This window comes from Mirounga leonina, unplaced genomic scaffold (assembly GCF_011800145.1).
Source record: "Mirounga leonina isolate KUSES-001 unplaced genomic scaffold, KU_Mleo_1.0 Mir_201, whole genome shotgun sequence".
NCBI classification, from domain to species: Eukaryota; Metazoa; Chordata; class Mammalia; order Carnivora; family Phocidae; genus Mirounga; species Mirounga leonina.
The window spans coordinates 31,453,530-31,480,728 of record NW_023270504.1 but is presented as its reverse complement, the minus strand read 5'-3'; the positions used below and the strand labels follow the sequence as shown (position 1 = coordinate 31,480,728).

The 27,199-nt window shown below is 45.9% G+C and overlaps 1 protein-coding gene across 3 annotated transcripts in view; it reads left to right on the top strand.

Moving 5' to 3' along the window:
• The first annotated feature begins 15,036 nt into the window (after positions 1-15,036).
• The window catches only part of HDHD5 (haloacid dehalogenase like hydrolase domain containing 5), a 29,196-nt gene continuing 17,033 nt past the window's right edge, over positions 15,037-27,199 (top strand). For all 3 annotated transcript variants that reach the window (XR_004683393.1, XR_004683392.1, XM_035028547.1), the window contains exons 1-3: positions 15,037-15,199; positions 24,532-24,735; positions 26,039-26,151. Coding sequence is in view for 1 of the 3 variants with exons in the window: in XM_035028547.1 (XP_034884438.1) it covers positions 15,074-15,199; positions 24,532-24,735; positions 26,039-26,151 (443 nt within the window). In the remaining 2 variants the exon portion in view is untranslated. The remainder of the gene's footprint in view (positions 15,200-24,531; positions 24,736-26,038; positions 26,152-27,199) is intronic.

The window sequence follows — 27,199 nt, the reverse complement described above, 5'->3', positions numbered from 1 at the left end:
GGCCAATTAACAAGAGCCTTGCAGACACTTCCCTGGGTTTATAAACTTGTGTCTTTCCCCTGATTCTTTTTTTTTTTAAGATTTTATTTATTTGACATAGAGAGAGAGAGACAGCGAGAGAGGGAACACAAGCAGGGGGAGTGGGAGAGGGAGAGGGAGAAGCAGGCTTCCCGCCGAGCAGGGAGCCCGATGTGGGGCTCTATCCCAGGACCCCGGGATCATGACCTGAGCCGAAGGCAGACGCTTAACGACTGAGCCACCCAGGCTCCCCCCTCCCCGATTCTTTCATGACAACAGTTCAGGCGAGGCCCAGAGAAGGTGCTAAGTCATCACCTGCGCATTGGCTGATGGGAAGCAGCGTCTTGCTTTATAGGTCACAGGCCTGGTCCAGGCAGATTAGAAATAGAGATGGAAAAAAGAAAAAGGTGCCAATGAGATTTTTAAGGAAAAATAAGGAATCGGTTTTCTTTTCTTTTTTTTTAAGATTTATTTATTTATTTGAGAGAGAATGTGGAGGGGGGAGGAGCAAAGGGAGAGGGAGAGAGAATCTGAAGCAGCCTCCTCGCTGAGCACAGAGCCTGGCATGGGGCTCAAGCTCAGGACCCGAGATCATGACCTGAGCCAAAACCAAGAGTCCCACGCTCAACTGACTGTGCCACCCAGGTGCCCCCGATTTTCTTTTCTATCAGGCACAGTTTTCTGTAGCACATAAGGGACATTTTCAACACTATCTGCTCTGGAAAGGTGGTGGAGGGCCGAGGAGGGCCTTCTAGACTGTGAGCTCTGGTAATGGCCTTTTCCTGAAACTCTACCTTCACTTGGTTCAATCATCTCCTGATATTTGGAGCTCATCTAAGTTCCCAGACCTCGTTCAGAAGAGGCCTGCCCTTCTTTACCCTTGAATAACTCACCTTGGGCCAAGAACAGAGTGCTGGGGTCTGAGCTCTAGCTCCAGTTCTGCTGCTACTCCTAATGTGTGTGTGTGTGTGTGTGTGTGCGCGTATATTGAACCTTGTCGAGCCGGCTCCCTGCCTCTAAACTCAAAGGCCTCATTTTTGTCACTAGAGGTGCTGGGCTGGGTGTTTTCTTAGGAATCTTTCTGGCTCTGACATTCTATTCTTCAATGCTCTTAAGGAAGAGTTAACACTATAGGAAGAAACCATGGTCTATAGGAAGGCAATAGGAACAATGGGTAAAGGGGAAGGAGACATCATCCTTTAAAAAAATCAAACCCTGAGTTAATCTTGGAAGGAAACCTTCTGGTGAGGGCAAGTTGGGAGGCCATACAGCCTGGTGATCCTAGATGAAGGTCTACTCCTTCTCTTACGCTCTGCTTCAGGAGTAATATGGCAGAGACTGATGTTATCCCATGGTCTCTGTTACCCCTTTATCCTTAGAAGTAAAGATTTCTGATATTTAGCTGGGCACATGGCTGCCTGAAATGAAGATTACCATTTCCACCCTCCTTTGCAGCTGTGTGTGGTCATATGACTAAGTTCTGGTCAATGGTTTGTGAGTAGGAGTGTGTATAACTTGTGGGAGGCATCCTTAAAGGGACCATCTGTTCTTTTTTTTAAGATTTTATTTATTTGACACAGAGAGAGTGAGATAGTGAGAGAGAGAGAGAGCACAAGCAGGGGGAGCGGCAGGCAGAGGGAGAAGCAGGCTTCCCGCTGAGCAGGGAGCCCAATGTGGGGCTCAATCCCAGGACCCTGGGATCATGACCTGAGCTGAAGGCAGATGCTTAATGACTGAGCTACCCAGGAGCCCCCCAATAGTTTATTTTTGCTTTTGTTTCTCTTGCCTCAGGAGACCTATCTAGAAAAATGTTGCTACTGCTGATGTCGAAGAAATGACTGCCTGTGCTTTCTTCTAGGATTTTTATGGTTTCAGATCTCACATTTAGGTCTTTAATCCACTTTGAGTTGATTTTTGTGTATGGTGTAAGAAAATGGTCCAGTTTCATTCTTTTGCCTTTTTTTTTTTTAATTTTTATTTATTTGAGACAGAGCGAATGAGAGACAGAGAGCATGAGAGGGAGGAGGGTCAGAGGGAGAAGCAGACTCCCTGCCGAGCAGGGAGCCCGATGTGGGACTCAATCCCGGGACTCCAGGATCATGACCTGAGCCGAAGGCAGTCACTTAACCAACTGAGCCACCCAGGCGCCCCTCTTTTGCTTTTTGATGTCCAGTTTCCCCAACACCATTTGTAGGAGAGATTTTCTTTTTCCCATTGGATATTCTTTCTTGCTTTATCGAAGATTAATTGACCATATAATTGTGGGCTTATGTCTGGGCTCTCTATTCTGTTCCATTGATCTATGTGTCTAATTTTGTGCAAGTACCATACTGTTTTGATTACTACAGCTTTGTAGTATATCTTGAAATCTGAGGTTGTGATACTTCCAGTTTTGTTCTTTTTCAAGATTGCTTTAGCTATTCATGGTCTCTTGTGGCTCCATACAAATTTTAGGTTTATTTGTTCTAGTTGTATGAAGAATGATGTTGTTGTTTTTTTTTTTTTAAGATTTTATTTATTTATTTGACAGAGAGAGACACAGCAAGAGAGGGAACACAAGCAGGGGGAATGGGAGAGGGAGAAGCAGGCTTTCTGCCGAGCAGGGAGCTGGATGCGGGGCTCGATCCCAGGACCCTGGGATCATGACCTGAGCCGAAGGCAGACGCTTAACAACTGAGCCACCCAGGTGCCCCAATGTTGGTGGTTTAATAGGGATTGCATTAAATCTGTAGATTGCTTTAGGCAGTATGGACGTTTTAACAATATTTGTTCTTCCAGTCAATGAGCATGGAGTATCTTTCTGTTTATGTTGTCTTGAATTTCTTTCATCAATGTTTTATACTTTTCAGGGTATAGATCTTTCACCTCTTTGGTTAAGTTGATTCCTAGGTATTTCATTATTTTTGGTGCAATTGCAAATGGGATTGTTTTGTTAATTTCTCTTTCTGCTGCTTCATTTTTAGTGTATAGAAATGCAATGTTGGGGTGCCTTGGTGGCACGTGGGTGGCGCCCTCAGTTGAGTGACTGACCCTTGGTTTCAGCTTAGGGTTTGATCTTAGGGTCATGGATCAGGCCTTGTGTCAGGCTCTGTGCTCAGCTTCAAGTCTGCTTAAGATTATTTCTCCCTCCTCTCCCTCTACCCTACCCCCCCAACCTTGTGCTCTCTCTCTTTCTCTAAAATAAATAGATAAATCTTTAAAAAAATGCAATAGATTTCTGTATGTTGATTTTGTATCTTGAAACTTTACATAATTCATTTTTCAGTGCTAGTAATTTTTTGGTGGAGTCTTTTTTTTTTTTTTTAAAGATTTTGTTTATTTATTTGACACAGAGAGAGCATAAGCAGGCGGAGTGGCAGGCAGAGGGAAAGGGATAGGAGCCTGATGCGGGGCTTGATCCTAGGACCCTGGGATCATGACCTGAGCCAAAGGTAGACATTCAACTGACTGAGCCACCCAGGTTCCCCTTAGTGGAGTCTTTAGTGCTTCCTATATATAGTATCATATCATCTGCATATAGTGAATGTTTTACTTTTTTCTTAACAATTTGGATGCCTTTTATTTCTTTTTGTTGTCTGATTGCTGTAGCTAAGACTTCTAGTACTATGTTGAATGAAAGTGGTAAGTGGACATCCTTGTCTTGTTCCTGATCTTAGGGGAAAATCTCTCATTTTTTCACATTGAGAATGATGTTCACTGTGGGCTTTTCATATATGGCTTTTATTATGTTGAGATATGGTCCCTCTAAGCCTACTTTGTTAAGGGTTTTTAGCATGAATGGATGTTGTACTTTGTCAAATGCTTTTTCTGCATTTCTTGAAATGTCATATTTTTTTTCATCCTTTCTCTTATTGACATGATGTATCACATTGATGGATTTGCAAACATCAAACCACCTTTATATCCCAAGAACAAATCCCACTCAATTGTTGTAAATGACTTTTTTAATGTATTGTTGGATTCAATTTGCTAGTATTTTGTTGAGGAGTTTTGCATCTATATTCATCAGGGATATTGGCTTGTAGTTCATTCCTTTCCTTCCTTTCTTTCTTTCTTTCTTTCTTTCTTTCTTTTTTTGTAGTGTCTCTACCTGATTTTGGTATCAGGATAATGCTGGCATCATAGAATAAATTTGGAAGCTATCCTTCCTCTTCTATTTTTTGGAATATTTTGAGAAGTCTAGGGAATATCTTTTTTTTTTTTAAGATTTTATTTATTTATTTGAGAGAGAGAGAATGAGAGACAGAGAGCATGAGAGGGAAGAGGGTCAGAGGGAGAAGCAGACCCCCGCTGAGCAGGGAGCCCGATGTGGGACTCGATCCCGGGACTCCAGGATCATGACCTGAGCCGAAGGCAGTCGCTTAACCAACTGAGCCACCCAGGCGCCCTAGGGAATATCTTTATGACCATTACTTTAAATACTCCATCAGGCATATTACTTATCTCTGTTTCATTTAGCTCTCTTGCTGTGATTTTGTCTTGTTCTTTCCTTTGGGACATATTCCTCTGTTTCCTCATTTTATCTAACTCTTTTTCTGTTTGTATGTGTTAGGGAAGTCAGCTATGTCTCCTGCTCTTGGAAGCAGTGGTCTTGGGACGCCTGGGTGGCTCAGTCAGTTAAGTGTCTGCCTTCCACTCGGGTCATGATCTCAGGATCCTGGGATCAAGTCCTGCATCAGGCTCCCTGCTCAGCAGGAAGCCTGCTTCTCCCTGCCTGCTGCTCTCCCTGCCTGTGCTCTCTCTCTCTCTGACAAATAAATAAATAAAGTCTTAAAAAAAAAAAGGGAAGTAGTGGCTTTGAAGAGGTCCTATAGTGCCCTGTGGTGCAGTGTCCCCTGTTCAGAACCTGGCACTGCAGGGGTGTCTCCTATGTGTGTTGCGTGCACCCTTCTGTTGTGGCTGAGCTAGTTTTGCCTTCAATTCAGTCATCTGCAATGGCTCTGTTTGCCTGTTGTGGGCAGGGTTTGGTCCCTGTGTTGTTAGTGGGCCAGTCTGGGGCCACCTTGGGCCTGAGTTGAGTCAGACCATGTGTTTCCCAGAGCTGCTGGTATTCTCTCTGTGTTGTCCTCTGAGAAGCTTTCCTTGGTGAGCATGGCCTGCAGTCAGACCAGATGTCTGCCCCTAGCCCCCTGCTGGGGCTGCAAACTGATGTGTGTGGTTTTCTTCCCCTTCCCTCAGATAGTGGTCATTTTGGGGTGGTGCTGGCCCCTGTCGGGGCTGCTTGCACATTGTCATGCTTATGGTGCAGCTTTGGATGGACTCCTGCCAAGGGTATACTAGAGGGGACAATTCTGCAGGAGAATGCAGGGATGTCAATGAGGTCCTAGCCAGTCAGCTGCTGAGGGGACCTGCAGCTGAGGAAAACTCCTGCCTAGGCTAGGTTGGAGGGGGTGGGTCCGCAGAAGAGCACAGGGGCAGGGCACATGGTTAGCAAGTTAGGTAGAGAATGTTGGTCCTGCACTGGTTCCCGCAGGAGTGCCTGTGTCTAGGCTGAGGCAGTGGAAGGAAATGGTGCCCACCCGCTCCTTTGTTCTTGGAGAGGTCTCCCAATGATCCATGCTCCTCTAGCACACACTCAGATTAGTAAATATATCTTCCCATAAACACCAGGCATTTTTCAAACTGCTGCTTCTATGCTGCCTCTTGGTGGAGCTGTTTGTTGTACTGTCTCTTAAGGGCAAGGGTTCTACCCTTCTGGCTCTTCCAGAGCCAAACCCACTGAGTTTTAGTGTTCAGGTGTTAAGCTCCCCTGAGTGTTTGGGCCTCGCTGGTTTTCAAAGCCCAGTGTTATGTAGATTCCTGTTCCCCATGCAGGTCCCCTGTGCCTGGGATGCCTGCCTTGAGGATCTGCTCCTCTCCCTTCTGTGTCTGTTGTGTTCTTCCCTCCTGCAGATGGTCCCCGGGTCCATTTAGCTTCTGACCCTGTCTCCACCCTTCTAAACCTCTTTGATGTGCCTTCTCTGCTGTGGGGAGTATATTCTGCCAGTCTTCGTATTGCTTTCTGGGTTATTTATGCTGATACAGGTGTTATCTAGTTATGTCCATGGAAGGAAGTGAGCCCATGACTATTCTTTAACATGTTCCTCTGGCCTGCATATTTCCTGTAAATTAGTTGTTGGAATTAGAGGGTTTTTTTTTTTCTTTTAGGTAATCTCTAAACCCAACGTGGGGCTCACACTCATGACCCCAAGATCAAGAGTCACATGCACTACTGACTGAGCCAGCCAGGCACCCCAGACTTAGAGTCTTAATATGATTTAAGTGTGATTCTTCCCATAGGACTGTTTCATTCCTACCTTTTACCAATGAGGACCAACCAGTCCGGACAGTCCATGACCTGTGCAGGGCTGGAGATGCAGGGGGCAGCAATCAGATGGGGATCACACTGAGTCAGGGCTTGTGGGGGACAGCTCCTTCATTTGCTCAGCCTACCCTAGAGGCTGGACTCCGGAGGGCAGTCAGACTCCTCCCCGCCTCATCGCCTCTGAATCCCCTTCCCTCCTTGTGAGGGCTCGGGGGGCCTCCACAGGAGCAGGGGTCCATCCCTGTGTGCTAGGCAGCCGGGATGGAGCTGGAAGGCTGGGGCCCCACTGATTCCCCTCAGAGGCTCCCTGGGAGTCAGCGGCGGGAGGGTGTGAGGACTGGGCTGCAGTTGATCAACGTTCCCCTTAGGGCTCTGCAAGAGAGGGAATGGGCAAGGAGCCATATTTGGAGGATCCTGGCACTGCCCTGACCCAGAAGTATAGTGCAGCCTGGGCACCCAGTCTGGGGAAGGTCTGAGGAGCTGAAAATGCCCAAGAGGGGCTGGTCTGAGTGTAGTGGTTTCATTATTAATTGATCACAGCCAGTTACAGATTTCTTTGTTCCTTCTCTACTCCCACTGCTTCCCCTGACTAGCAAAAAGAAAAAGGGGAAAAAAAAAAAAAAGCCCAGGAAGGGCAGGTAGCAGGGAGTCAGGGCAGAGGAGGGGCCACAGGCTTTTAGCAGGGAGAGGTGGACCCCTGGGCCTGTTAGGAACCCAGCCCAGGGTTTCATTTGTTTGTTTGTTTGTTTTTTTAAGATTTTATTTATTTATTTGACAGAAAGAGACACAGCCAGAGAGGGAACAGAAGCAGGGGGAGTGGGAGAGGGAGAAGCAGGCTTCCCGCTGAGCAGGGAGCCCGATGTGGGACTTGATCCTGGGATCATGACCTGAGCCAAAGGCAGACGCTTAACGACTGAGCCCCCCAGGCGCCCCCCAGGGATTCATTTGGACATCACATGCTTCCAAGATACTTAGGAGCCTCTGTTCTGTTGTTTTCTTCCTTTTTCTTCACTTGTCTCTGTGTAGGGTTTTCAGCATTTCCTTGATCAGTCTTCTTTTGCCTGTTTCTTTTCTCTCTTCTCTTCCTCTCCAGCTTCCCCTTTCTTTCATTCAGCCCTTCTCCTTCCCCGCATTCAGAAATCCACCTGTGTTTTGCATGGACATGTTGGACAGAGCACAGGTGTGGCAGGGAGAACCAGGCTGGGTGTGCCAGGCTGAGCTGCCAGCTCATTTCCTGCATCTTTAAGGAGCCCTTTCTTCACTGCCTGGTCTCGGAGCATGACCCAGCTTGGTATTCAGGACAGCTAAACCCTCACACATGGCCTGCAGTTCCCTGGAGCAGGTGGTGAGGGAGTGGGGGAGAGGTGGACAGGAAGGGAACAAGAGCAAAGCATGACACACTGGCAGTTCTGGGGAGAAGGAGCGTCTGAGCAGGAGCACAGGGCTGTGAGGAGAACTCATCAGTGGCTCCCTGCATTCTTTATTTTCTTCTACGGCTGGGACAAGATGTCAGAAAGTCGCCCTTCCACCCCTGCAGCCAGGGGTCAGGAGGGCAAAGATCTGGAGGTGGACTCAATGACACAGTACCTTAGCCTGGGACCGATGACACAGTACCTTAGCCTGGGAGATTTAAAGTTTTTCTGTCAATGTTACCTGCTTACAAATTAGGGTCACATAATCCAAATGGGACTGGGTTACCAGCTGCTGACCAGGACTCCCACCCCCAGCTGCAACACAGTACCGGGGAAGCTCAGACAAGTCCTCGAAAGTGCCTCTTCTTCCAGAGGCTCAGCCATACTGAAGGTCCTGCCACCCTTAGCCCATGATTGACATTGCCATACCCGCTGTCTGATTTTTTCCAAGCAAGAGAGACTGGTGGGCTAGAGAACATGAAGGAGTGAATCTGAGCAGGAAGCCCTGTGAGGTGCTGAACTTCAAGCCTGTGGGCGCCTCTTTGAGCCTTTGCTTTGCTCCTGTCATTGTCATCTAGTGTCTTTAGCACTGACCTTTCTTCCCACTCGAAAAACTTGCTTTCAAGGTAGGAGAGAGCATCAGTTATTTATAGCATGCAGTGAACTGTCTCAACTTCCTGTGTCCCTGCTGTCCAGGTCTCAAGTCAGAGCTCTAATTGTGGTGTAAAAGATGTCATTCTTTGCCTCAGAGGTTTGGAGCAGCCAAGAGCTAGCCGGGGACCGCTGCAGCCTCCCTACCACACGGGGGGCCAGTTATTCTGCTAATCGCTAGGGTTTGGGAAGGCAAGTAGGGGTTGCTAGTCTGGAACCAGTGGGGACGGAGGCTCTAAGGATAAGTCCATAAATGCTCCTTGCTTTCCTGCTTAAATATGACTCCGTTGAAAAACAGACATGGGACAGATGGGATAAATATCAGATTTATTACTGTTAAAAGCTTGTAACAGGAAATGACAGTTGTTAGTGAGGATGCGGAGAAAGGGGAACCCTTTTACACTGCTGGTGGGAATGCAAGGTGGTGCAGCCACTCTGGAAAACAGTATGGAGGTTCCTCAAAAAGTTAAAAATAGAGCTACCCTATGACCTGGCAATTGCACTACTAGGTATTTACCCAAAGGATACAAAAATACAGATTTGAAGGGGCACATGCACCTCAATGTTTATATCAGCAATGTCCACAATAGCCAAACTGTGAAGAGAGCCCAAATGTCCACCGACAGATGAATGGATAAAGAAGATGTGCGGTATACATATGTGTGTGTGTGTGTATAGGTATCATATATATGTATATATATTTATTTATTTTTAAATGGAATATTACTCAGCCATCAAAAAGAGTGAAATCTTGCCATTTGCAGTGACGTGGATGGAGCTAGATGGTATTATGCTAAGCGAAATAAGTCAGTCAGAGAAAGACAAATACCATATGATTTCACTCATATGTGGAATTTAGGAAACAAAACAGATGAACATGTGGGAAGGGAAAAAAAAAGAGGAGGGGGGAGGCAGACCATAAGAGACTCTTTTTTTTTTTTTAGGATTTTATTTATTTGTCAGAGAGAGAGCACAAGCAGGGGGAGCAGCAGAGGGAGAGGGAGAAGCAGGCTACCGCCTGAGCAAGGAACCTGATGCGGGACTCGATCCCAGGACTCTGGGATCATGACCTGAATTGAAGGCAGATGCTCAACCAACTGAGACAGCCAGGTGTCCCACCATAAGGGACTCTTTTTTCTTTTTTAAAGAACCAGATTTTATTTCAGCTTATTAGTATTTTTTTTAATCAGAGAGAGAGAGAGAGCTCAAGCAGCGGGAGCGGCAGAGGGAGAAGCAGACTCCCCACTGAGCAGGGAACCCGATGTGGGACTTGATCTCAGGACCCTGGGATCACGACCTGAGCCGAAGGCAGATGCTTAACGACTGAGCCACCCAGGCGCCCCAAGCATCTGACTCTTGATTTCAGCTCAGGTCATGATCTAGGGGTTGTGACATCGAGCCCCGCTTTGGGCTTCGCCCTGGGTGCGGAGCCTCCTTAAGATTCTCTCTTTCCCCGTCTCCCTCTGCCCCTCCCTCCTGCTCTCCCTAAGAAAAAAAAAAGTTGTGGGGCACCTGGGTGGCTCAGTTGGTTGAGCGCCTGCCTTTGGCTGAGGTCATGATCCCGGGGTCCTGGGATCGAGCCCCACATCTGCCTCAATGGTCAGCGGCGGGGGTGTCTGCTTCACCCCCTCCTTCCCGCTTGCTCGTGCTCTCTCTTGCTATCTGTCTCTCTCAAATAAGTAAATAAATAAAATATTTTTAAAAAAAGAAAAAAGTTGTATTTTCAGGAAAACATGAGGAGAAGGGAATAAGTATCACTCCCCAACAAAGATGAACTCTAATCTCTTCTCAAAATTCTCCCTCAGCAGAAAGGGGAACCCTCTTACACTGTCGGTGGGAATGCAAGTTGGTACAGCCACTTTGGAAAACAGTGTGGAGGTTCCTCAAAAATTTAAAAATAGAGCTACCCTATGACCCAGCAATTGCACTACTGGGTATTTACCCCAAAGACACAGATGTAGTGAAAAGAAGGGCCATATGCACCCCAATGTTCATAGCAGCAATGTCCGCAATAGCCAAACTGTGAAAAGAGCCGAGATGCCCTTCAACAGATGAATGGATAAAGATGTGGTCCATATATACAATGGAATATTACTCAGCCATCAGAAAAGATGAATACCCAACTTTTACATCAACATGGATGGGACTGGAGGAGATTATGCTAAGTGAAATAAGTCAAGCAGAGAAAGTCAATTATCATATGGTTTCACTTATTTGTGGAACATAAGGAATAACATGGAGTATATTAAGAGAAGGAAGGGAAAAATGGGCAGGGGGAATTGGAGGGAGAGATGAACCATGAGAGACTATGGACCTGAGGAACAAACAGGGTTTTAGAGGGGAGGGGGGAGGGGGGATGGGTTAGCCCGGTGATGGGTATTAAGGAGGGAACGTACTACATGGAGCACTGGGTGTTATACGAAAACAATGGATCATGGATCACTACAACAAAAACTAATGATGTATTGTATGGTGACTAAGATAACATAATAAAATAAAATAAAAAAAATTCTCCCTCAGCAAAACTGGGTGAGGCCTGGGGAAAGCTGTGTGTGTGTGTGTGTGTGTGTGTGTCCCCGTCTGTCCACGTCCCTTTACTGACCACTGCCCAGGTCCACCCACCTTCCTGTCATCTGCTCCCCATCCCTGACTCACTTTCTCCCAGCCACAGCACTCCAGCCCTTCCTCTGGGGACCCATGAACTCTGGTTTTTTTTTCCTTTTGTCTGCCTCCTAGTGTGAGACATAAAATGCCAATTCCCTTTGTTCCCTTTTTATGTGGAAAAGGAAACCCCTATTTTTAACCAGGCACAAGGCTGCATTTTCCAACCTGCTTTGCCACTACGTGTGGCCATGTGATTAAGTTTTGGCCAGTGAGGCGTAAGTAGGTGCGTACAGGCACACGTGGGAGACATAGCCAGGTCAGTTCCAGACCACGGAAACCAAGGGATGATCACAATAAAGCAAGTCAAATACATTTTTTGGTTTCCAGTGCACTTAAAGTTATGTTTATACTATGCTGTAGTCTATTAAGTGTGCAATAGCATTATGTGTAAAAAACCAATATACCTTAATTAAAAAATGCTTTATAGCTAAAAATGCTCACCATCATCTGAGCTTTGAGCAAGTCCTAATCACTGATCACAGATCACCATAACAAATATAATAATAATGAAAAATTGTGAAATATTTCCAGAAATACCAAAATGTGACATAGAGGTATAAAACGAGCAAATAATGTTGGGGGAAAATAGCACCAAGAGACTTGCTCAATGTGGGGTTGCCACAAATCTTCCATTTGTAAAAAATGCAGTATCTGTGAAGTGCAATAGAAAGAGGCATGCCCATGTAAGACTTCTGGAAATTGTATCTATAGGGAGATGGCATAGCCTTTTTGTCTTTTTTCCTGATACCTGGAATGTGAACATAATGTCTGAGCCTGAGCAATTATCTTGGACCACGAAGTGGAAGCTGTGCAGTGAAGACAGGCAAGGAGCAAAACAGGAGCCTGGGTACCTAATAAGTTGGTGGAGTCACAATACCAAGCCTTATTGTTCTTTCCCAACTTTGTGTACGTGAAAGAAACAAATTTAGATCTTATTTAAGCCGCTAGTCTTTGGAGGTTTCTGTTACTTAGAGCCAGTCATAGTCCTAACTAACACAAAGTATGTGTGTAGGGATGAGCAGGCTTATGCACACACATGGACATACAAGCAGAGGTGAGCAAGTTTAGAGGGATAGTAGGTGTATGTGTATTCATTCATTTGCCTACTCATATTAATTGAGCACTCATCAAGTGCAAGTCACCATGATAGGACCTATGAGGAAGACAAATCAGAGAGGGACCTTGCTCTCAAGGATTTTTCTAGTTATAGATGGTTCTTAATATTTTCTGGCTTAAAAAGCCCTAGAGAGTGGGGGCGCCTGGGTGGCTCAGTTAAGCGTCTGTCTTTGGCTCGGGTCATTGATCCTAGGGTCCTGGGATCGAACCTCGAACTGGGCTCCCTGCTCAGTGGGGAGCCTGCTTCTCCCTCTCCTGATCCCCCTGCTTGTGCTGTCTCTCTCTCTCTCTAATAAATAAATAAAATCTTTACAACAAAACAAAACAAAGAAGCCCCAGAGAATCTAAGGAGGACTTATCAATATTTAAACACACAGGCACACACACACACAAAAACAAAAATAAATACACACATGTACACACATACACACAGAGTATTAACTACAATAACCAGAGTGGAACCTCCCAGAAACACCTGTTCCATCACTTTCCTGAAACAAACCAGCCTGCTTCTGATTCCTGCTAGGGACAGCTGCTGTTTTATGGAGTTCAGCCCACAGCTGAGGAAGATTGAAAGCAGGGCCGATCCAGATCCAGAATACACTGACCTAGGCTGAGAACCTCTGGAGCTGAAATAGCCATGATGATGATATAATTTTGATCACTGAGTGTATTAGTTATCTATTACTGTGCAACAAATTACCCCAAAACTTACTGGCTTACAACAACAAACATTTATTATCTCCTGGTTTTTGAGGGTTAGAAATTCAAGAGTGTGGGGCGCCTGGGTGGCTCAGTCGTTAAGCGTCTGCCTTTGGCTCAGGTCATGGTCCCAGGGTCCTGGGATTGAGCCCCGCATCGGGCTCCTTGCTCAACGGGAAGCCTGCTTCTCCCTCTCCCACTCCCCCTGCTTGTGTTCCCTCTCTGGCTGTGTCTCTCTCTGTCAAATAAATAAATAAAATCTTAAAAAAAAAAAAAAGAAATTCAAGAGTGACTCGGCTGGTTAGTTTTGTCTTCAGGTTGTTCATGAGGTTTTGGCCAAGATGTGTATGAGGGCTAGAGGATCTGCCTGCAAGATGGTTCTCTCACATGACTGTTGGCGGGACGCTTCAGGTCTTTAACCCGTGGGTCTCTCCAGAGAGTTGCTTGAGTGTCCTAACAACATGGTATTTGACTTTCTCAGAATGAGTGAGACAAATGAAGGCAAGGTGGAAGCCACATTATCTTTTATGGCGTAGCCTTGGAAATCACAGTGTCACTTCTACTTAATTTTATTTGTTAAAAGTGAGTTATTGGGGCACCTGGGTGGCTCAGCCAGTTGGGAGTATGACTCTTGATCTCAGCTCAGGTCTTTTTTTTTTTTTTTTTAAAGATTTTTATTTATTTATTTGACAGAGAGAGAGCAAGAGAGGGAACACAAGCAGGGGGAGTGGGAGAGGGAGAAGTAGGCTTCCCACTGAGCAGTGAGCCTGATGTGGGGCTCAATCCCAGGACCCTGGGATCATGACCCGAGCCAAGAGCAGACGCCCAACAACTGAGCCACCCAGGTGCCCCTCAGCTCAGGTCTTGATCTCAGGGATGAGTTCAGGCCCCACGTTGGCTCTATGCTGGGTGTGGAGCCTCCTTAAAAAAAAAAAAAAGTGAGTTATTAAGTCCAGCCCACACTCAACAGAAGTGGAATTAACTCTACCTTTTTAGTAGAGGATTGTCAGATAAATTGTGGATATATTTTAAAATCACTACACCAAGAAACCTTCTACCTACTAAAGCAATTTCCAGGTAGTTTGATAGCAGGAAGAGATTGAGAACATTTCAGTCTTGGAAAGACATGTCCCTGGCAGGGTTGAGGTGTTGGGCTACTGTAGCCTGGTTAATGTGAATCAGTCTGCCAGATCCTGCTCAGTTGCAGGTGAACTGACAAAATTAAGATCTTGGCCTTCAACGTTGAGGATCTAAGGGTTTCACTAATCTTTGAGTTGGCAGGGTCTCTGCCCATCCCTGACCCCCACCTTGCTTCTTCTCACCTAGTGCTAAATATATTGTAGGCTCAGCCATTCTCAGTATAACTATATCCAGGGACAGGTCAAAGGGTCTGAAAGGGGGCATCTTAAACATTTCAAGCGGTGGAAACAACTGTGCTTTCCCTCTTTCGGGACAATTATTTTCTACCTTGTATTATAGTCCTGTCTCAACCTCCCTACAAACTGAGTTTGCGGGATTATTTATGTATATAGTCTCCCCAGGAGTTAGCACAGAGCTGGGCAGGAAGGAGGACCATAGAGAATATTTACTGAAAGACTACAAGAATGACTAATTGGTATCCTGTAAGTATTCCTTGATTGACTGGGGTTCAGGGCACTAAAACATCAAAAGAAAGCTTTGCTCCTCCGCCCCCCCCCCCCCGCAAATAAATATTAGTTTCTTCTCCCTGACAGTCGCTGAGGGTTGAGGGAGCTGCGACTTCAATCAGAAACGCATGTCCCAGGAAGTCCGCAGGTACAGAGTCCGTGCACACCGGCCTGCGTACCTCAAGTCTCCGTCTACTAAGAGGCGGGACCTTGCCTGCCTCTCTCCCCTCCAACAGGAACCTCACCCGCCCCACCCTCCACCCCTCATCCCTGGCTCGCGGGGCAAGAACCTTCTGCATCCGGCCGGTTCCCGGCCCCGGCCCCAGCCTCCCCCAGCGCCCTGCTTGACCCCGCGCCCTGCTCGACTCAGAGCCCTGTTAGACCCCGGGCCTAACATGCCCTGCGCTCGGCAGGGCTCCGGGACACGGATGTGGGACTACAACTTCCGAAATGCCTCGGGCGCCGCCCGGCCCGAGCGCTCCCCGGCTGCTGACTGGCTGTGCGGCGAGGGCGGGGCCACGGGCTGGTGCTGTCTGCACGTGCGCGCGACGGGCGGCTGAATGGCTGTTCTCCACTACCTCGCGGCGGTCCGTGCGGCGCGGGGGCTCTGGTGGCGGGCAGCGCGCGCGTCGTTGGGGCTCCCGGGGCCTTGCCCTGGGAGAGGCTACTCTGTGGACGCCGCACAGGTGAGAACGCCGGAGTTCCTGCCGAGCAGGTCCTCAGGGCTGGGGGTGGGGCCGGAGCCGTGGGGAGGGAGGGGCCGCGGGCCGGGTTGCTCCTGGAACAGGCTACTGATCTCAAGTGCGCTTCGTTCTTGCCCTGAGCACGAGTGTCCCTAGCACGCCCTGCCTCCCCCTCAGTCAGGGAGTTTGTCATGCCTTCGGCCTGGATGAAAAGTTACTTCAGCTAGAGAATGAACAAAACAAGCCCAAAACGCGCACCAGGATTTCTTCGCCGCTCGCTGTTTTTCGTCTCCAAAGTTACTCCGCAGTTTCTGAGTTCCTATTTTCCCGGTCAGGGTATGATTCCTGCACTTCCTCTGTGATTTTTCAGGATGAGAGTCTTTCGGTTTTGATTTTCAACTACATTTTTTTTTCAGATTTTATTTATTTATTTGACAAATAGAGACACAGCGAGAGAGGGAACACAAGCAGGGGGAGTGGGAGAGGGAGAAGCAGGCTTCCCGCTGAGCAGGGAGCCCGATGTGGGGCTCGATCCCAGGACCCTGGGATCGTGAGCTGAGCCAAAGGCAGACGCTTAACGACTGAGCCACCCAGGCGCCCCTGATTTTCAGCTACATTTGAAAGAAATTTGGAGATTCGCGATGGACTGCACCTATAAATAAAAGAGATGAAAGTGGGTTTTGTGCGGGCTTTTTATTTTGGTCCCATTCGCTTGTGAGCCTTACTCATAATGAGCAGCTGTTACGTGGAAGATCTGGGGGGCGAGAGGAAGAGAACTGGCGCAGGGTCCCTAATTTGTGCGAGGTACTTAAGTGATGATAATTCTCTCAGCAACTTTGGAGGTAGATTTAACCCTGTAGTAAGGAAGCTGAAGCTTGGAGTCAAGTTTTTAAGTACTTTCTTTGTAAGGTCAAACAGTGGGGGGACGACTGTGCCAGCACTCTAAACCAGGTGGGCAAATCTGTTACCCTCACTTTCCTCTGGGCCATTTGTCTTTTTTTTTTCTAAAATCAATTTCTGTATGTAATAATAGTACATTTTTATAGTGCTTTCACAGTAACCCTTTGATAACTTTAAATACTTATTTTTAAAAACACATAAGCACTTACTTTGTGCCAGACACTTCACAATTATTATTATTATTATTTTTAAAATCTTTTATTTATTTGACAGAGAGAGACACAGCGAGAGAGGGAATACAAGCAGGGGGAGTGGGAGAGGGAGAAGCAGGCTTCCTGCGGAGCAGGGAGCCTGATGCGGGGCTCCATCCCAGACCCTGGGATCATGACCTGAGCCGAAGGCAGATGCTTAACAACTGAGCCACCCAGGCGCCCCGACACGTCACAATTATTAATTTGTACACTTTTCATAACAACTCTATGAAGTAGGTACTGTTATTCCATTTTACAGATGGAGGAACTGAAGCACAGAGAGGTTAAGCAGCTTTCCCAAGGGCATACAGCTGGTCAGTGGTAGAATCCTGGAATCCAGGGCAGTCTGGTGCTGGAGTTCTAGCTCTTAACAGCTTTGTTATCACTTGTTACCATTTTGGATATGGAGCAGCTAAGAGTCAAAGAAGTTAAGTGACTTGACCAGTGTCACAGAGCTAAAAGTGGCCACACTGGAAGCATGGAATGAAAATATGTTGTGGAAAGGACTTTGCTGTCATTTATAACTATTGTATTGACTTTAGCATTTTTGCAGGTCCTGAGATATTTCCAAGTGACTTTTTTTTTTAAGATTTTATTTATTTATTTGTCACAGAGAGAGAGAGAGTGAGAGAGCACAAGCGGGGGGGAGCGGCAGGCAGAGGGAGAAGTAGGCTCCCTGGCGAGAAAGGTGCCCGATGCGGGACTCGATTCCAGGGCCCTGGGATCATGACCTGAGCCAAAGGCAGATGCTTAACCGACTGAGCCACGCAGGCGCCCCACCAAGTGACTTTCTGATAGAATAGGAAAAGGGAAGAAAGGGATGTAGCATAGCACAGCATTTCAGAGTACTAGCTTTTTATTTTTTATTATTGTTATGTTAATCACCATACATTACATCATTAGTTTTTGATGTAGTGTTCCATGATTCATTATTTGCGTATAACACCCAGTGCTCCATACAGAATGGCCCCTCTTTAATACCCATCACCAGGCTAACGCATACTCCCACTCCCTTCCCCTCTAGAACCCTTAGTTTGTTTTTCAGAGTCCATCGTCTCTTATGGTTCATCTCCAGAGTACTAGCTTTAGAACTGAATCCTACCTGTCCTGTTTGACTTAAGGCAAATTACTTCGCTTTCTAAGCTTCAATTTCTCCATCTATGTATTGAGGATATTACTTACTGTGCAGTGTTTTTGTGAGAATATCTGTAGGGTACTTTTTGTGATATATGTAGGCTACTTTGCACAGTGACTAGCACATAGTAAGTTCTCTTAAATGTGGAAGTGGATGGAGTAGACAGTAAAGTAGACAATAGTTCTAATGCTGTTGTTGAAAACCTACCAAACTAATTACAATTAAGAAGCAAAAACACAAAGGAACATCTTAGTAGTCCTTTCACTTCAAACTAATCTTTTTTTTTTTTAATTTTTAATTTTATTTATTTGAGAGAGAGAGAGAGAGAGAGAGAGAGACAGCATGAGAGGGGAGAGGGTCAGAGGGAGAAGCAGGCTCCCCACTGAGCCGGGAGCCCGATGTGGGACTCGATCCCAGGATCCTGGGATCATGACTTGAGCCGAAGGCAGTCACTTAACCAACTGAGCCACCCAGGCGCCCCCACTTCAAACTAATCTTAAAATCACACATTTTGGGGCACGTGGGTGGCTCAGATGGTTAAACGTCTGCCTTCGGCTCAGGTCATGATCCCAGCGTCCTGGGATCGAGCCCCGCATCGGGCTTCCTGCTCAGCGGGGAGCCTGCTTCTCCCTCTCCCTCTGCCTCTCTCCCTGCTCATGCTCTCTCCCTCTCTCTCTCTCTCTCTTTGTATCTCTGTGTCTTAAATGAATTAAAAAAAAAAAATCACACATTTTATCACTGCCATTGATAGGAACTTTACTTAGAAGATCTGGCTTAATACCCAGGATGAGGTTTTTAAAAATCCAAGTGATGAAGAAAAATCAGAATACAGATACAGAAGAGAATGAAAAGAAAAATGAAAAAAAAATGAAGAGAAAAAGACTCTTTCTCTTTGTCTAGATACCTTCACTTAAAAAAATTAATAAACTTTATTTTTTAGAGCATTGTTAAAGACAGATTGAAGAGAAAGTATAGAGAAATCCTATATATACGCCCTCTCCCCCCAGTTTCCTGTATTACTAATATCTTGGTGGTAGTGTGGCACATTTATTACAGTTGACTTGCATCTTTACTTTCTTGTTGCTGGGTGCCTGATTTCTCTATATGCATTCACCTGAGGATTGGAGGTATATGATTACTCATTTATATAGTTAAAGATGAGGGAGCCTTAAGGTTATTGCTAAGTTGTCCTGAAAACCTTCATGTTTTAAGTAGCAGGGGCTGTGGATTCTTATTTCTTTTCTTTTCTTTTTTTTTTTAAAGATTTTATTTATTTATTTGAGAGAGAATGAGAGACAGCACGAGAGGGAAGAGGGCAGAGGGAGAAGCAGACCCCCTGCTGAGCAGGGAGCCCGATGCGGGACTCGATCCCGGGACTCCAGGATCATGACCTGAGCCGAAGGCAGTCGCTTAACCAACTGAGCCACCCAGGTACCCCTGTGGATTCTTATTTCTAAGAGAGCAAATTTTGTGACTATTTAGGACATGGCCACTAAGACCATTAAAACTGTATGGTTAAATTTTGTAGCCATCAGCACAAATGAGACATCTTATTTTTTAAAACTATGCTAAGTTTTCAAAAATCCAAAAACAGAATAATATTATGAATCCAGATTCACCAGTTATTGACATTTTGCCACACTTGCTTTGCTTGTCTCTCTCCCCCCCCTTTTTTTCCCAGCTGTAAGATTTTAAAATGAATGGCAGATTTCTTGTCACTTAACCCCTAAATTCTTCTATATGTACCTCTAAGAAAAATGACATTTTAAACATAACTACAATGCTGTTGTCATACCTAACATTAGTAATCCCTTAATATAACTTAAAATCCTGTCCTTAAAATGTCCCTGAGTGTCTCAAAATTATGGGTATATGAGTTTTACATGTAAGCTTTCAGAACAGTGTGCTGTGTGTTCGTGTAGTACAAGAAAGAAGGCAGACCATGCTCTAGAACAACATAATCCTTACCTTCAGAGGGACCTGTTTTCTAAGAGTCACCAACTGTTTTCCCTTGGGAAGGGATTTGGTGGTCAGGAAGTGCCTGAGGGGAAAGGTCGCCCTTACCTGAGGGCTGAGCTTTCATCCTATGGGTCCTTCAACATTCAGTCAACCTTTGTTGAGTACCTACGGGAGTTTAAGCACTGTGCCAGGGGTGGGAAAATCATACCCCTCCTCCCTCTGGACCTGTGCAGTTATTCTCTTTGAGAAGAATAAAATGATAAAATCAGAAAAGAGCCATAGATCCTTTCCCCAGGAAAAATGCACATAGAGTTTTAAGGGGTTTTATAGCCACTCTGAAATCTATCCATGGGCCCCTGGTTAGGACCCCCATTCTAGTGGGGTTTGTTGAGGAAGAGGGAGGGGCTCCAGAGAACCTTGAGGACCATCTGGTGAATGAGCACACTGAGAAGAACACAAACTCACATGGCTGGGGCCTGGCAGGAGGTGCGGCAACAGCATGTTCCAACATAGATCTCTTGGTACCTCTTGAATCCCTTCCTTACTCTGAGGTGCTTGCTGCCCTGGGGGGCCACTGAATGAGCTCTGACTTTGCCACAGCTCAGTTTAAGGCTGACATCTGGATGGAGCACTTGTGAACAGATCACCTTTGACTAGTTCTTCTCTCTGAATTTGGTTTCTTATTCATCCAGTCAGATTATCCAGTGAATCCATATTGCACATTATGTATAAACCAGGCCCCTTTTGCCAGGTAATGTCAGTTGGAGATAATGACACCCACCCCCAGAGGGTTGGTACAAGGATTAAGTAAGCATACTTTTGTTATATGTCCAGCTCAGAGCTCAGTACAGTCTACCCATCTACTCAGATCCAGTGCAACAGGATCAGCCTTTGGAGCCAAGAGTAGAGACACTGTTTAGTTATTTCCCTTCAGCATGTGGGATTTGACAAGTTTCTCCCTGGCAGTTGTGTTTGCTGGTGGTCAGAATTTCTGTCTTGCTGATTTGAGTTGCTTTCCCTTCTATTTTTCCAGGGCCCCTTCCCACCTCTGACTTGGCGCCAAAGCTGCCATTGTCGAAAGCTGAAAGGTCCTGTGCACAAGCTAGCATGAAGGAGCTGGAAGACTGCCTCCCTGGGGGGGAGGGCCCTGTCAGCGGAGGGGAGATGGGATCATTACTCTACAGTCACTCCATTCCTAATTTACTTGTTCCAGAAACTTATCCCTCAGCTTCCTTGACCCCACACCCTCTTGATTTTCCTCCTCATACTGACTGTTGCTCCTCGTTCTTTTGCTGGTGACTCTTAGGTGGCCGTTCCTTAAATGGTGATGTTCTTCCAGTTCTTGCTTCTGCTCTTACTCTGCTTGTGCTTCTCAGGCTCTTCTCTTCCTTCCCAAGTTTCAGCTATTCTCTAAGAGCAGAGAGCTTCTGAATTTTCATCTCTAGGACCTTCTGTTCAGTGCTGATGTCTCCACTTGTGTGTCTGACAGGTCCAAAGTGGGATATATCTTCTGCCCTCTCTGACCTCCCAGCTGCTGCCCCTCTAGAGTTTCTTGGGTCAGTGAGTAATACCAGCATCCACCCTCCCAGGGTCCCAAGCCAAAAAAAAAAAAAAAAGGTATGGGGGTCCCTGTGGCCCCTCCCTCCCTCGGCCCTGCATCCTGTTGTTACCAGGTCCTGGCTGTTCTGCTTCTGTGTATAACCTGCCCCCTTCTTACCATTCTTGTTGCCATTACCTAGTAAGACTTAGTTAAAGCCACCATCATCTCTGTCTTAGATTGTAGTTGGTCCCAACTGGTCTTCAACTTGACTCTTCAGTTCACTCAATCTTGACTTTGCAGCCAAGATTTTTCTACAGTGCAGGTCTGATATGATGTCACTTTCCTGTTTCAAACTCCTTAAATTGGCCTATGAGACCTAGGATGGCTAGTCTTCGCCACCTCCTACAGGTTAGGTACCCCTCATTAAAGCTCTTAGGGTGCCTTACTTCCCCTCATCTCCTACTGTAGCACTCAGTGCAGACTGTCCTGTGGCTGCTTATTTGTCTTCCCCATTGATCTGTGTAGATGGAGGCTACTTCTGGCTGCTTGTCTGGTCTGGTGCTCATCAGGCTCGCAATAGATACTTGTTAAATGAAGGCATGTATTTAACTCTTCCATTGCCTAGCTCAAAATTCTCTTCTAAGAAACTACTTTTGTTTAATTCTGTTTATTTACTGAGAGTTCAAGTACTCAGAAATTGATTTGCACTTGTGAAAATGCTGCAGTTTTGTGGGTCTAATTGTTTCTTAGACTGGTTGCTTTTTCTTTGACCCCAGCTGAAAAATGCAGGGCCTGGAGCACTTGCTCCTCACAGACAGAGCCCTATGAAGAGAGTAGGTGTATGCAGTAACAATGGCTTGACCTATTGGGCACCAACAAAAGGAAAATAACAAACAGGTTAGGTTGAATTGTTTTGAAATTTGAAAAAAATCTTACATGTTAGTAAGAATTGGAATGAATTTTTTAATTGTATTTTTTTTTTTTAAAGATTTTATTTATTTATTTGAGAGAGAGAGAATGAGAGACAGAGAGCACGAGAGGGAGGAGGGTCAGAGGGAGAAGCAGACCCCCCGCTGAGCAGGGAGCCCGATGCGGGACTCGATCCCGGGACTCCAGGATCATGACCTGAGCCGAAGGCAGTCGCTCAACCAACTGAGCCACCCAGGCGCCCTTTTATTTGTATTTATTTTTAAACTTTTTTTTCTAAAGATTTCTTTTATTTGAGAGAGGGGGGGTGAGGGCAGGGGGAGGGAAAGGAGGGAGAGGGACAGAGAGAATCTCTAGCAGACTCCCCACTGACTGCGGAGTGAAACCAAAAGCCAGATGCTTATCTGACTGAGCCACCCAGGTACCCTAAACTTTTTTTTTCAAATTTTTATTAATTAAGTAATCTCTTCCCCCAACATGGGGCTTGAACTCACCACCCCAAGATCAAGAGTTGCTTGCTCTTGACTGGGTAAGACTGAACCGGCCATGTGCCCCTGGAATGAATTTGTTTTATAAAAAGGACGGTGTTTAGGGGCATCTGGGTGGCTCAGTCCGTTAAGTGTCTGCTTTCAGCTCAGGTCATGATCTCAGGGTCCTGGGATTGAGCCCTGTATCAGGCTCCCTGGGAGTCCTGCTTCTCCCTCTCCCTTTGCCCCTCCCCCCGCTCATGTACTTGCTTGCTCTCTCTCAAATAAATAAATAAAATCTTTTTTTTTTTTTAAAAAAAGGACAGTGTTTAGGGATGCCTGGGTGGCTCAGTTGTTAAGCATCTGCCTTTGGCTCAGGTCATGATCCCAGGGTCCTGGGATCAAGCCCCATGTTGGGCTCCCAGTTCTGCGGGAAGCCTGCTTCTCCCTCTCCCAATCCCCTGCTTGTGTTCCCTCTCTTTCTGTGTGTCTCTCTGTCAAATAATAAAATCTTTAAAAAAAAAAAAAAGGCACCTGGGTGGCTCAGTTGGTCAAGTGACTGCCTTCGGCTTGGGTCATGATCCTGGGGTCCTGGGATCGAGTCCCACATCGGGCTCCCCCTGCTCTGCAGGGAGCCTGCTTCTCCCTCTGCCTCTGCCTGCCACTCCCCCTGCTTGTGCTCTCTCTGACAAATAAATAAATAAAATCTTTTTTAAAAAAAAGACAGTGTTTAGAGTGCCTGGCAGGCTTAGTGGAGCATGCAATTCTTGATCTTGGGGTCATGAGTTTGAGCCCCATGTTGGGGGAAGAGGTTACTAAAAAAAACCACAAAACTTAAAAAAAAAGGACAGTTTTCAACTTTATAAGTCCCAAGAAATGCAGAGTGAAATGAGATACCACTTTTTTTCTTTTTAAAGATTTTATTTATTTATTTGACAGAGAGAGACACAGCGACAGAGGGAACACAAGCGGGGGAGTGGGAGAGGGAGAAGCAGGCTTCCTGCTGAGCAGGGAGCCCGATGTGGGGGCTCCATTCCAGGACCCTGGGATCATGACCTGAGCCGAAGGCAGACACCCAATGACTGAGCCACCCAGGCGCCCTGAGATACCATTTTTTTAAACCTTTAAATTAACAAGATGTTTGATAATTAACAAACTCTTTGATACATGTGAAAATCAGTATGGGCAAGGATAAAGTGTGTTAACAGTGGCCGTGTAAATTGGTACATGTTTTTGGAAAACAGTTTGTCAAAAGGTGTTATATTATTAAAATGTTTGCACTCTCTTGTCTTGTTACTCCTGCTTTTAAGAATCTAGCTTAAGGGAAAAATCAGTAAGCATGAAGAAGTTCCTTATAGCATTATTTATAGTAGTAAAAATGTAGGAAAATGTAAGTGTCCAAAATAGGGGAAATATAATGTTAGTGGAATATTCACTCAGAAATATGTAGTCAGAAATGATGTTTAGAAAGAGCTCTGTATATTGATATGGAAAGATAACTAAGAGATACTATCTTAAAAAAGGTCAGATGGAAAAGAAAGTATAATATAATACTGTTTGTGTGTTAGTTAACAGATAAAAATTATTACTATCTATCCACACAGTTTCTGGAGATCTATAAGAGAGGAAATAGCACTGGGTGGAAGGAGGCAAGAAATTTAAATTTTTTTAATATTATCTGTAGCAAATGAGTTTTTTTCTTAAAACTCCATGTGTGTTGTTGGAATAAAACTGTGAAAGATTATGAAGGCTGTTGTAACATAAAAATATATGAATGTCAAACAACAAGATGAGAAAGTGAACATGTAAGGTGTAGTTGTCTACGTGACAAAAGAATAGAAAAAGAAGAAACAACATCAGTCATGTTAACGTCCTGGGATGTTTCTGAATTTCTCTACTTCCCATTTAAAAAATTCTTTTATATTAATTATGTGAAGATAGTTTTAACCAAATAGTTACATGCTTAAAAATACATGAAGAGGGACTAATTCTTTGTTATAGATGGATTTGCCCTATCAGAAATCCCATGTCCTCATTTTCTGTTCAAAGCTCTGGGTGACCTGGGGATAATGTGGCACCCCTTGTTGTGAGGGTCTTTTCCTTCTTCCCCTTTGCCTCTTGAATCAGGCTGTGGGGATTCTCTTCCTTCTGTGCAGAGCCCACCCACTTTTGGGTTCCTGTTGGACATTGATGGAGTGCTGGTGCGGGGTCACAGAGTGATCCCTGCTGCTCTGGAAGCGTTCCGCAGGCTGGTGAATGCTCATGGGCAGCTGCGGGTGCCTGTGGTCTTTGTCACGAATGCTGGGAACATCTTACAACACAGCAAAGCTCAGGAGCTGTCAGCCCTGCTGGGGTTCAAGGTAAGGAGGCACCAGAGAAATGGGAGCCCAAAGAGCTGGTTGCCAGTGGAACGCCCATTCCAACTCTGACTAAGCTGCCTTTCCTGGGTTGGGGTACAGTGTTGATAAGCCTTAGGGCATGGCCTGCTGGGTCAGTAGTAGAAAATAACTCAAAGCTCAAGCCTAGCCTCATGAGTAGAGTCTTACAGCAGGAGCATTTTTTATGTATCACTTCACCTCAAGCACAAAAATTCTGCCCATGGATTTGGCAGTATCAATCTGCTCTCTTTGTATCCATTTCTTTTCTGGGCATCAGGGTTGTCTCTTTTGGATCGTCGGTCCCTGGAAAGTGAGGGTCACATTTTTCTCTATATCTATATACCTGGTGGGACTCTGAGATAATAGCCTTTGTTTCTCATAAATAAGAGGTACATATCTGAATGAGCATTGTCCCTGAAAAGCAGTCCCTCTTCACCCACTTGCAGTTCCATGTGGTATATCAGCGTTGACACGTCCTTCTTTATTAAGGGGGATTGAGTTCTTCGAAAGAGCCCTTTGGAACCAGAAGAGTAAATAAAGTAGCTGATTGACTGGGTAACACTGCTTGGGGGTGAATGCAGAACAAAGGTGTACAACTGGTTCCTTTCTATGGTTTCCGAAGAGGGTTCCAAAAACATTTTGAGTATTGGCTGCATCGTTGGAATTAGTACTATAAATGTTAAAAAGCTAAGTCTTTTTTTTTTTTTTTTTTAAAGATTTTATTTATTTGAGAGAGAGACACAGTGAGAGAGGGAACACAAGCAGGGGGAGTGGGAGAGGGAGAAGCAGGCTTCCTGCCGAGCAGGGAGCCCGATGTGGGGCTTGATCCCAGGACCCTGGGATCATGACCTGAGCTGAAGGCAGACCCTTAACGACTGAGCCACCCAGGCGCACCCCTCCCACCCCCCAGCCAAAAGCTAAGTCTTTAAGTAGAATTGAAAACAGAAAGTCAGAGGCATATTTCTGTGACTGACAAAGAACATGCCCATAAACCCTGAGGTCTCCAGATAGAAGAACTGAGCAGAATAGGATTGGTGAATGGTCAGAACCCACAACTGATGGCATTTCCTGCTTGTTCGTTTTTTGTGACAAGAGCCAAATTAGACAGGTTCTTCTCACACCTGTTTGGGTAGTGTCTAGAAGTGTTGGGTGCCAGAAAGGGCTCCCCACTTTTTTTTCTGGGCAGTTTTTCCCTTCCTAAGTGAAAGAAGCCACCCGTCTCCCCATTATTTTCCATCAACTTTGTGTCTCCTCTGTTTTCTTCTGTCTTTTGACGTCCCTACAGGTGGAGCCGGACCAAGTCATTCTTTCTCACAGTCCCATGAAGCTTTTCTCACAATATCATAACAAGCGGATGCTGGTGTCTGGGCAGGGGCCCCTGGTGGAAAATGCCCGAGTGTATCCTTTCGGTGCTGCTTGTTCTGGCTGAAGAGGAGGGGGCAGGGCTGGAGTTTTTCTCCCATGGCTGGGGGTGTGTGGACAGGGCCATAATGAAGTGTGCTGGCTGCACAGTGCCAGGGCTTAAGGGATACATAGTGGGCTCTCTCGAGGGAGGGACTGGCTCCCAGGTATGGCCAGTCCTGGTGCCAGAGTTTCCAAAAAGTCAGCCCACTGAATCAGAACCTCCTGGGGAGCTTAAATTACAGATTCTTGGTTCACTAGGTCTGAGAGAAAAATCAGCAGTCTGTATGTTAGAAGACTAGGGGATTCTCTAATTAGGTTTGGAACCACTGCTCTAGCACTGTTGCTCAGCGTGCTCAATCAACTTCTCAGCTAATATTAAGTATCCACAGTGAACCTGTGGGTCTGTGCACACTCAAGAGGCAGAAGAGTTGTTGCTTGTTCTCAAGTAGCACATTCATTTGCTCATTTGGCAGACCTGTGTTGAGCACTTCCTGGGAACCAGCCCCATGCTGCACATTCTTTAGGGGCGATGGGGACCAAGAACAGCACGTGGGACTCTGTCTTCATCAAAGGGTTCATATGAGAGGGAGGAGTAACACACCCACAAAGGATAAAGGAGTATTTAAGATGGCATATGATTGGGGTGCCTGAATGGCGCAGTCGATAAAGGTCCGACTCTTGATTTCGGCTCAGGTCGGGATCTCAGGGTCATGAGATTGAGCCTCGCATTGGGCTCCATGCTGGGTACAAAGTCTGCTTAAGAGTTTCTCTCTCCCCTGTCCCTCTGCAACCCCCTCCACTCTCTCTCTAAGAAAAAAGCGGATTCCCAAGCCTAGACATCAAGCCCAGCAGGGATCTGCATTTAAAAAAAAAACAAACATGGCATATGACTGAAAACTTAGAAGCACAGTATAGGTTCTGAGAGTCCCAGGTATTGGGGAGGGAACACTCTGGGAGCGGCTGTGACTGGTGGCGTCATGGAGTGGTGTGGCTCAGAGATGGTTATGGTTAAGGTTTTCTGTGCAGGGAAGGAGCTAAGGAG